This window comes from Mauremys reevesii, linkage group 7 (assembly GCF_016161935.1).
Source record: "Mauremys reevesii isolate NIE-2019 linkage group 7, ASM1616193v1, whole genome shotgun sequence".
NCBI classification, from domain to species: Eukaryota; Metazoa; Chordata; order Testudines; family Geoemydidae; genus Mauremys; species Mauremys reevesii.
In genome coordinates, this window is record NC_052629.1 from 41,575,692 (window position 1) to 41,587,272 (window position 11,581).

The 11,581-nt window shown below is 43.4% G+C and overlaps 1 protein-coding gene across 22 annotated transcripts in view; it reads left to right on the plus strand.

Annotated features, from left to right (window-relative positions):
- The window catches only part of CDH23 (cadherin related 23), a 509,234-nt gene that overhangs the window by 349,073 nt on the left and 148,580 nt on the right, over positions 1 to 11,581 (plus strand). For 19 of the 22 annotated variants that reach the window (XR_005582753.1, XM_039481214.1, XM_039481216.1 and 16 more), the window contains 3 exons: positions 3,727 to 3,879; positions 6,338 to 6,451; positions 7,981 to 8,129. Coding sequence is in view for 20 of the 22 variants with exons in the window: in XM_039481214.1 (XP_039337148.1) it covers positions 3,727 to 3,879; positions 6,338 to 6,451; positions 7,981 to 8,129 (416 nt within the window). In the remaining 2 variants the exon portion in view is untranslated. Of the gene's footprint in view, positions 1 to 3,726; positions 3,880 to 6,015; positions 6,113 to 6,337; positions 6,452 to 7,980; positions 8,130 to 10,691; positions 10,864 to 11,333; positions 11,512 to 11,581 lie in introns of those variants that run through there. The other 3 variants (XR_005582754.1, XM_039481221.1, XM_039481212.1) reach the window with 3 other exon arrangements.

The window sequence follows — 11,581 nt, forward strand, 5'->3', positions numbered from 1 at the left end:
TGTACCTTCATCAATTCTAATATATCTTTTTGAGACAAGGTGACCAGAACTGTATGCAGTTTTTAAGGTGTGGGTGTACAATGGATTTATATAGTGGCATTATGTTTATTATCTATCCCTTTTCTACTAGTTCCTAACATTCTTTTAGCTTTTTTGACTGTCGCACATTGAGTGGATGTTTGCAGGGAGCATCCGCAATGACAGCAAGATCTCTTTCTTGAGTGATAACAGCTAATTTAGATCCCATTATTTTGTATGTATAGTTGGGATTATGTTTTCCAATGTGCATTATTTTCCACTTATCACCATTGAATTTCATCTTCCGTTTTGTCACCCAGTGACCCAGTTTTGTGAGATCCCTTTGTAACTCTTCACAATCTGCTTTGGATTTAACAATCTTGAGTTATTTTATATCATCTGCCAATTTTGCCACCTCACTGTTCCACCTCTTTTTTCGGATCATTTATGAATATGTTGAACAGCAATGATCCCAGTACGGATCCTTGGGAACCCTGCTATTTACTTCTCTCCATTGTGAAAACTGCTCATTTATTCATATCCTTTGTTTCCTATCTCTTAACCAGTTACTGATCCATGAGAAGACCTTCCCTCTTATCCCATGACTGCTTGGTTTCCTTAGAAGCCTTTGGTGCAAGACCCTGTTAAAGGCTTTCTAAAAGTCCAAGTACACTATATCCACTGGATAACTCTTGTCCACATGCTTGTGGTCTCCTTCAAAGAATTCTAATAGATTGGTGAGGTGTGATTTCCCTCTACAAAAGCTGTGTTGACTCTTCCCGAACATATTCTTTTTGTCTGTGTGTCTGATAATTCTGTTCTTTACTATAGTTTCAACCAACTTGCCTGGTACTAAAGTTAAGCTTAGCAGACTGAAATTGCCAGGATCGCCTGTGGAGCCTTTTTTAAAAATAAGTGTTACATTAGCTACCCTCCATTCATCTAGTACAGAGGCTGATTTAAGTGATAGGATACATACAACACTTAGTAGTTCTTCAATTTCATATCTGATTTCCTTGAAAACTCTTGGGTGAATACCATCTGGTCCTGGTGACTTATTACTGTTTAATTTATCAGTTTATTCCAAAACCACCTCTGTTGACACCTCAATATGGAACAATTCCTCAGATTTGTCACCTCAAAAGAATGGCTCACCTGTGGGAATCTCCCCTATATCTTCTGCAGTGAAGACCAATGCAAAGAATTAGTTTAGCTTCTGTTCAACTACCTTGTCTTCTCTGAGTGCTCTCTTAGCACCTCGAGCATCCAGTGGCCCCACTGACTGTTCAGCAGCCTTCCTGCTGCTGATGTACTTAAAAAAAAAATTGCTGTTAATTGTTGTTGTTGTCCTTAGATAGTTGCTCTTCAAATTCTTTCTTGGCCTGCCTTATTACACTTTTACTCTTGACTTGCCAGAGTTTATGCTCTTTTCTATTTTCCTTACTAGTACTTCACTTCCAGTTTTTAAAGGATGCCCTTTTACCTCTAACGGCCTGTTTCACTCTGCTGTTTAGGCACGGTTTAGCTCCATTTTGTTCTTGTTTTCCTCCTGTGGCCGCCCCTCCCTGGCTGTTAAGTCATTTACCAGGGCCTCTGCCCTTCTCAAAGGGAGGGCCCCCTAAGTTGTTTAACAAAAGCCATTGCCCTTCTCAAAGGGATGGCCACCTATGCTAAGTGGGACCACTGCCCTGTTCAAAGGGTTAGTCCTGTTATCACCTTGTTAAAACCTGGGCTTGGTGTAGGGTAGGCTCTATCCAGAGCTGCAAGACTATTGTGTTTTTAAGATCCTGGGCATGAGTCATACCTCTGGGCTCAGGACTAGTCCAAACATGTCTCTGTGGCTACCTGCAGTTTTTCCCTGCTTGCTCTCCTCCCTGTGAGAAGGGGAACCAATCAGAGTTACTGGCGGGAAGCTGCCAGGGTTTGTCTTTAAAAACAGACATTTTTTAACAGACTTCAGAAAGGTTCTTGCATTGTTGCCTGGTCTGATCAGCCAGGGGTTCTGGGGGCCCTTTCTCCGCTCTCATTTTATTTTTGAGCATACCCCCGTTTTTTGAACCCCCTCCCACGAAGAACGAATTGCTGCCTGAGAGATCTCCTGATTATCAAGACTGTACCGAGCCTTCTGATGTTCTTGCTGCTTCTGCCTCTGTTGCTGCCTTGGGGGATGGTAAGAATCCCTCTGTGAAACTTTCTGTACTTTTATTTTATTATCCTGGCTGTTGGCTCTGTCTCCCCAGCACACAGACTCAAGCTAAACCTTGGTCTGTGTCCTAAAACCTCTCTCACCCTGCCCCCTATCCTGGCTGCTGGCTCTGTCTCCCCAGCACACAGACTCAAGCTAAACCTTGGTCTGCGTTTTAAAACCTCTCTCTTAAACCCCGTGGCACTCTGCCACTGAAAATAAGTTTGTGCTGCTGCTAAGTTCTGCTCCTGTGGGCTTTGCCTTGGACTGTTTTCAGCTCTATCCACTGCTGCAGTCACCCCACCCCCCTTTGGAGCTGTGTCCTGGACACACACCACTCAGCCCTCTGGAACTATCCTTAGCATAAGGTGCACCCATTAAGTTAAGTTTAGCATTATACTTTGTAAGTTAGGCTTAGAGAATTGTTGCATTGTGTTTTAATTTGTGTAGTCTTGGTTAAGTTAGCTCATAGATAAGATTTTGCTGTGTTCTGTATAATTGTAATTGTCTGTCTTCCCACTGCAAACACACACCCCCCAGCTTCTCTGTGTCTTTCTACCTTGTTACACTCTCTCTGCTGCTTAAGCTTGCAACCTGTTTGCTCTGTCTCACTAAGTTTAAATCTCTAGCATAAAACCCCATTGGTTACTTTCTTCCTTTCTGGTACCCCTCACATTCTACATTTACACCACTGTGACACATTTTTACCTGGAATTGTTTGTTATTTAACACATTTTATCCATAACTGTTAGTTGGTTATATGCTGCTGTGACACACCTTTTTACATAGAAATCGCTAGCTACTTGTTACATTCATACCTCAGTGTTAACTGATTACCCACTGTATTGTATCCTACTGTGTTGTACCCCACTATTGAAACCCCCTTACTGTTTACCAAAAAAGAAACCCCTGCCCAATTGTCTACCTTAACAACCCATACCCCTCACTATTGAATTTTCCCTGTTTTTGTATTTTCTTAATAAAGTTTATTTTACACCCCACCCGTGTGGTAATTGTTCCCCAAGATCCCATATACCTGCTGGCAGGGACATGTGGAAGGATCTTTGTCTGCACCTATAGCCCTAGCATCCTCTCTGCCATGCACCAGGAGATGGCTAGGCCATCTACCTCTAGGCTCCAGATTCTCTTCCCTCCTCCCCTGGGAAGCAATGGGAACTGTCTCTGTATGTCTGTCCCTCAGAACCAATCCTGTCCTGTGCTGATTGAGTATCTACTTGTACTGTGAACTCTTTTATGCCTTTCAGGGCAGGAATGGTATTTTCATTCTGTGTTTGTACAACACCTAACATAATGGGGTTCTGATCCGAGTGGCGCCTCTAGGCAACCCCTCAGTACAAATAATAAATAACAATAAAGGAATTGTAAAAATTGAAAGTTCAGAACAGTCACTAGTGAAGGGATCTGTTTGAAAGCTTGGTAGATGGCAGTGGCCTTTTAAGAACAGCAGACTAGACTGGGTGCATAGGCAAGGGGCATATTTGACCCTCTGTTATCTGTTACAGTTCTGGATGTGAATGATGAGAACCCCACCTTCTTCCCAGCTGTCCACAACATCTCCCTACCTGAGAACATACGCCGGGACTTCAAAGTGGTCCGTCTGAACTGCACTGACGCTGATGTGGGTCTGAATGCTGAGCTCAGTTACTTCATCACTGGTACCAAATATTCCTATGCCTTCTTATCTCTGATATATCTTGGCTGTGCCGTTAATCTCTGTGCAGTGGAGAACATCAATCCATCCTTAGACCTGTTCCAGAGTCATGATGCAAAGCACTGTGGGTAAAACATATGCAAATCAGACAGCCAAAGGGGCTTTTCATCCTGCTGTTGCTTTGCAAGGCTGATTTGCTTACATTTTCCTATGATGCTTTGCAAATGACTGAAAAACTGTTTGAGGCTGAGAATTATCTATGCTTCATCAACCTGAAAGCGTAATCAGCTGTGTGTGTCTGCACAACATGAGCATGAGGGCTTGAAGCAGGAATTGTTGGTCTCCTTTGCAAGGTCAGGTGAAGCATTGCCAAGGGAGCTGTATTCAGGCAGGCATGGAAGATGACATGAAAATGTGCCACCTCCTATCTCGTAGGGCACCGTTGATATAGCTGTTAGATTCAGGTTCCTTTCCACTCCCGTTTTTCTGGAATACTCCTGTCATAACTCCAACTATTCCTAGCACTGAGTAGACCAAACCCTCTGGAGGGGAGGTATGAGCTGCGGCTGGCCACAACTTCCAGTGACACCCAGGGATGGGGAAATAGACATTTGAGACTACTTCTTATTAAGATGGCTCCACCCCCGTGGAGTGGGAATGCTGGCAATGGCATGGGGACAGAGGAGCTAGAGGGAGTGTGAATGTGCTGATGTGTTCTGTATGGGAGAGGTGGAGAAGGATGTTTTGGTTTGCAGAAGTGGTGCTTGTCTATTCGATGGCAGTGTTGTTGTGGTGTCTGTAGGTGTTATTGGAGATGGTGCTCTCTGAAGAGTTTGCTGTGTCGTTCTGATATACAAGACAGAAAGTTTGTTGTTCACGCTTCCAAAAAGCTTTCTCCAGAGGTTCCAAACGTTGTGCATTATCGCCCTCTTCTGTACAGAAATGATGATGATGCCCCAAATTTGTTTAGCTTTATATTAGCTTTAGCTATTAAGTAGTCTCGTCCTTTAGCCGGGAAAGAAGTGCTGTACCTGCATTACTTCTCTGCATTCTTCTTATACATTCTGATTCTCACTCATATGGTTTTGATTGAAATCAGAACCAGAACTCTTTTCAGTTCTCCTTCTGCCACATCTTCCCTCTCAGCATCATAAAAGCAAAAGGATTGGCTTACTGCAGCCGTGAGATATGCAACTAAGTCATAAGGCACAATTAATTTAAAGTGCATTTATGGTTGGAAGCATGTCTGTAAAAATAGCACCTTCTTATACAAAATACTATATTCCCCCCTCCCAGGTCAAATCTGCTCCCATTACTGAAACAAACATGCTTTTATTTCTGTTAATACTGCAGAGCCAACAGAGTGATGGGAGAGCAAACTGGATTCTAATCTGCCTTGTGCGCCATCACCAAAATAGTCAGTTGAATTCTAGTTGCAGAATCTCTAATACTGAAAGTGAAGAAAAAGGCCAAAAATAAACCCCAAAACTTGGTCTTCACATCCCAAGCTGAGTTTTCTCTACCTGCAGTTAAAAAAAAAAAAAAATCCCTTCCAGTACTTTGACTTGCAAAGTGAGCACTTGTGACTTGGGCATGAAGAGGGAAACACAGAAAAACCAGTAACATCACATTATGATCACTCTTCTTACTATAGCTGCACTATGTTTTGTCCCACAGCCCTTATGGTCCAGCAAGAAAAAAATACATATGTGTTTCCCCATGGACACTATGAAAACTGTATGAAATGACCCACTTTTTTTCAGAAGCCAAAAGTGTCCATTTGGACTTTTTTAGCTTAGCACAGCATTCCCTATAACCTGTGTTGGGCTGTAACCTGTCTAATAAAGGCCCTCGGCCAGTAGTTGGAGGGATGGGGAAAAGGGAGCTGTTTACTTTAGCAGTTATTGGCCTGTTCATTCTTTACCATATAAAACACTCCCATCCTCTTCCAAAGAGTGCAGATACGGAGTTGTTCTGGTATATCTGACTGAGTCACAGATCAGGTCATGCTGTGGTGGTTTGCACTGATTAATCCATAGCATTGTGACATTTGGCTTGTTACTTGGGTAGCAATGTGTTGCGCTGAGTAGTGTGAGGGACTGAACTAATTGCATTACATTGGGCAGCCGTGAGGGTTGTGGAAAATGTGCTATGTTTCATACAGTTGACATAATTTGGTTGTGTTACCCTATCCAGTATCCTGGAGACTACTTTCTTCATGTGATCTGGCAGAATAGGTACAAGACAATGTTGTGCAATAATGATTTTAAAAACATGTCTTCCCAACAGCTTTCAAGAGCCAAACAGTGTAATAATTATGTTGTCATCCATTAGTTGGAGCCATAACTAGAAAGCATTCGTTGGTTTTACTGTGGTGTTTTCCCAATAATATTAGGTTAGGTTTTAATTTGTGTCTGTTTTCTCGCTCTGTCTTTGAAACATTTTCATTTGCCTTTCTGCAGGTGGAAATCAGGATGGTAAGTTCAGTGTTGGCTTCAGAGATGGTGTGGTCAGAACAGTAGTGAATCTCGACAGAGAAACTATGGCATCATATACCCTAGTCCTGGAGGCCATAGGTAAGGATTTCCCTCAGTTTTTTTTTGTTTGTTATTCAAGCAAACAATTTAGGTTATATACAAGTCTTCTTTGGGGTGTATTGGAGAGAGAGAGAGAACTGTCTGCCAGCACCATGTAAACCAATGTCAGTAGATGTGTTTTAATAATAATGATTCATATCCCACTTCTGTTAATGTATCTCAGCCCGTGTGGAGGGACCTGCCTTTACTGGGTGGCAGAGGGATTCCTTATTTGTGTTCATTCAGTCCAGGGCTTTCCCTGTACTGCTCTACTGTGATCTGGGGGGAAAAGCCCTCCCTCAGGTAAGGAAACAGTTCAAGCTCTTGTTACTGTATATCCTGCTGTAATGAAAATATTCACTATGCAGTTAGGGTGCAACAAGATCAATCTGAAAGTGCCAGGCCAAAACCTGGTTCGCTTACTGCCAGTTGACACTGTGGAGCCAGCTGGCATGATCAAAGAGACTCAGTGCCAACTATTTTCTGGCCATGATCACCAAGGGCTTACAGTGCTGTGTTAGTTTATAGGAGCCTTGGCATTCTTTGGAAGGGGAGATCAATCACAAGGTAGGAATTTTCTATAGACCACAAAATTGTTGGAATGCACGTGAAAACCAGATGATATAGGGGGCGGAACAATATTAGGAGACCAGCAGTTCCCAGTGTTTGCAGCTGTGGATAATAATATCTCCCTCTTATGGATTTTGGCCCTCTTCTAGCTACAGAAGCAGAGGGAACTCCTCTGTCTCCTCCCATCTCCAAAGAACCCCATGTAGAGTTACGTTGGCACTTGGTAATACAAGTCAGCTGGATATTTAGTGACCATTTCTGAAATAACAAAGGATAAGCACTGATCCTCAGGCAGTTATCAGGGTGTCTGTCTTTCCATGTTGTCTCCTGGCCCCCAGTTTGCTGTATTTAAAACTGATAAGTGTTAAGGTATGTTTTTAAAAACATGTTAAATTCTTATTTCTCATTGCTCATGGTAACCCCTTGGAGTCTTGAAACCAAACTCATTTTCATGCCATCTTTTTGTTTCCTGCATTGTCATGCATATTGATTTATGCTGCTGCATCAGAGCTGGGCATCTGATGCTGTTTTCCTATTTTTCTTTTGGTTAATTAAAAAAGAACATTTGCCTTAAAAAGGAAAAATAATTGCATGGATTTTGAAATTGCAGAGAAGGTGAAGAAGAAAAGAGAGTTTGGGGGCAGAGAGAGAGAAAATGTGGGCCTCTTACTTTTCACAGTTTCTGTTTAATGGGTGATTAATTGGCCACTCCATGTAGCATATAGGTGTGTGTGCATTTTTTATGATGCCATAGTCTGTTTCCCTGTGGAAGGTGTGGCAGAATTGGAGCTCCCTCATTTATGGCCCACCTCTTGGCGTAAGACGAGGAAAGGCCTTTTCATCTTGTAGAAATGTAATCCTCAACGAATAGTCAACACCTGACAAGAGAACTATGTGCTTCCTGTCTGTGAGACGGAGAGAGGTGAGATGGACCCCCTTGTGTTTTCTGTTCTTCACAGACAATGGCCCCACAGGGAACAGGCGGACTGGGACAGCAACCGTGCACATCACTGTACTAGATGTCAATGACAATCGGCCTATCTTCCTTCAGAGCAGTTATGAGGCCAGTGTACCTGAGAACATCCCAGACTCCAGCAGCATAGTGCAGGCATGTATCCCTCCTTTTCCTCAGGCTCCAAAGGAAGAGTGTTACTGTGTGAAAGGAAATCTAACCTCCCTTCCCTCTTGCGACGTTCAGACTGTTAGCTGGAAAGACACAGATGTATAGAACTTAACAGGTCTTTCCACCTCTGGCCATGATCCATCTCCCTGCTAGTCTAGGATTATTCTATACTGTACACTCACTAGCCAGTCCTTCCTCTCCTTTGATGGACTAAAAACACCAGAGAGAGGCTGGGAGAGAGGAAGCTAGGCAAGTTATGTCATTCATTTTTTGGATGCTGAGCAGAGACATGGAATGAGAGGGAACCCGGGAAGAGAAAAAACAGGAATCTGCTTCGCCCCACTTCTTGAGAAAAAACCTCTGCTTGTGAAAGCCTCTTCCTTTCTCTTTCTTTGGCTTTTCTTCTCTTTCCCGCCCAGCTGGTATATGTGGCTAAGGACACAGCAGCAGCAGAGCTGCACTCTGCAAGTTTCCAGTCTGCTTGGGTAAAGTAACATTTTCCATGGTGAGGAGGGAAAGGAGACAGACCTCAATAGCAGGCAGCTAGTGCCCCAGAACAGAGCCGCTTTCATTGCGACACTGGCTGAGGCTGCAGTGTCTTTTCTCTCCTCCCAGTGAGCTAAGAGGCTGAGAGGATATAGAAGTCTTCAGAGAGAGAGGAGTTTGGAGTCTCATTTTTATTTTTGTTTCCCCTTTGGAACTAGCCATCAGTAGAGCTGAATGGCTGAATGAGCCGGGAATGAATGCATGTATTCACTCAGTCTCTGAGGGTTTCCAACCTCACTTCAAATCCAAATGTTTTCTGGAGTGGGCACCAATGAGTCTTTGCAGTATGCTCTGTGAGGCCTTCTTATGCCTTGAATGCATCTCTTAGTGCTGGAAAAGGGGCAGTGAGGTGACAGGGCTTTGTCCCTGTCACGTGGAGGGAGAAGGAGATGGCAAAGTGATTCACTGGGGAAAAAAATAGTGGAGCCTTTCACCTGTTGGTCACTAGTTGAATCCCACCCAGGTTGGTAGTAACTGAAAGTCACTATCATCTGATGGCCCTTATCAAGGGTGCCATTTGTGAAAGTAGTTCCGTCTGAGTAGTTCCTAGTGGACATATGACCCTACCAGGAAAAAAAATCACCACAAATGGTGCTCTTGATTGTCTGTCTGAATTTTAGCTTTTTATGTGCCTGGTTCTGGGTTATGCTGACTGGCTTTGCTGCGCCTTAGCTATGCTGCAGTGTTATTTCTGATGTGGGTAGTTCTTAAATTATGCCAGTGTGCTCAGAGCATAACAGTAGGTTCCCTTTTTATTCTGTGCATATACATCTAAATACATAGGTAGAGAATCCAAGGATTGAACAGGCCTGGAGACTAAGTTGCTCTTTTACCCTAGAGCTGATCCCTCTAGATCAGGGTCAAGTCACATTGCCAGGGCAGTGTAGGAAGAAGTACTGGGCTCTGTTGCTGCCCATGTTTTGCCTGATCTCTGAATTCATATGGGACCCTGCTCTCCAGGCTGTCAGTTCAGCTCCGCATCCAGAAGCAAACTTTTAAAAGATATAATCAGTAAAAAATGGATGCCTCCATGGACGAAAGGGGAAGAGATTGCAAAGCATGTCTGATTGTCTTGAGGGAATAATGACGACACTCTTAGTTATGGGGCTAGTGACCAGTCTGTACTTGGACACCTGTAACTCCCAGGTTCTTATGGGTAAGGGTAGAAATGTCCCTCTCTTGAGTGTGTGTTCACGTACACCTGCACACTCCTCTTCGACTCCCACTTCCAGGCAAAGGCCAAGAATAATTATGCTGCACTCAAGCCCAAGGAAGCGCTCTCGTAATGCATTTTCTCTCCACCTGTCCTGATCTTAAGGTTGGCTAGGGGACAAACCAGCCCCGGTGAAGTTAGAGCAGCCTCTCACTTCCAGGGACTGGGGACTGTTCTGCTGGCCCAGGATTGCTGAAGTACATTGTTCTCCACCTCTGCCCCTGCTGCACTGGCCACGTCCTCTGTACCAGGAAGTGAGGAACAGGTGGTTTAAAGCTCACTGTGCAAGTTTTGCAGGGCTGAGCATTCGCCCACACAAGGGGAATCCTCAGTTTCCCACATAGGCCAGCCTACAGGCTTCTTTTGTGCCACTCTGGAAGTACAAAGGAACCTTGGTGGGTGCCGAGGACTTTCCCCCCATCTTTGCAACCAGCCCTCTCCCTTCTGGAGGAGCAGCCACAGCATTAACTTTCTGCTTCGGGGTAATGTAGTGATGCTGTTCAGACCCCCTACGGGAATTCGGGAAGTCAGGTAGTCTGCACAATCCCATAATTTAACCCTGTTTTCATTCATTTGCTGCATTTGCTCTGGATGAGCATAGACTGATCATGCTTTACCTTGAAAGTATGTTTTATTTTGTTTTTCCTAATCAAACTTGCCAGGCTCCTGTCTCATCACGCGGATTAGCCCCTTTTGATGAGTTTGAAACAAAAATATGTTTGCAAATCAAAAGATGTTTTTAAACAGAAGGAACATACATGCTTGACAATTGCCCTGTGTTTATGCAGAAACTGTTCTGATTGCCTGTCTTTTGGATAATAACATATTGTGGAGGAACGCAATAATAACTAGGAAACAAAACTGAACCTGGTATCACGGCTTTCCTACAGAAGACAATATGATGTTTTCTAGAATATTCCCTGAAATGAAATGCACATGAAAGTCTGGAAAGAAAAGAAGGTGATAACCTCAGAGAATTTGCCTGTAAAACAGGCTTTAATGACCTTCCAGGAAAGCTTGTTTTCCCTGAAACAAAACCAAAGGGAAATGAAATACATTAAACTGGGTTTAAATGATGGCAGAGTGATGATATAAACAAATCCAGGAAACAAATAATTTTGTGGGTTTAGTTTAAAATAAATGTTTACAGCTGAGTAAGTTAAAGAAGATGCATTTTCCTTTCCCTTAATGGTTCCCTGTGTTTTAAATTGTGTGTCATGAACCCTTAGGGCTAAATGGGAACCTAACAGGTCTCATTGTTCTCAAGATGCTAGCTGGAAAGAGCACTGCTCCATTGCTAGGCATTGGGCACTTGTGAAAAAAATGGCCACTTTATTTAAGTAGCTAAATGGGAGCGGTCGGGTGTGGAGTTTTTTGGAAAACCTGGCCCTAAGATACTAACGTGCTATTTTTTATACTGCTATTTTTAGAGAACCTCTTGTAAACAGGAAGGCAGATTACCGTACCAGTCATATGTCCTTCGCAGCAGAAATGAGGGGCTCATCCTTGCACAGCCAACTTGCCAGTGGTTGAAACCCTCCAAAGGCCCTTTTAATGCATTCACAAGCATGTTTACCTGATCCTGCTGCTTATTTATTGAAGTGTTTTTTTCAGAAGAGATTTGTGGAGTCCATGATTACATAGAAATGTATAACAACCTACGGATTTTATCATTGGG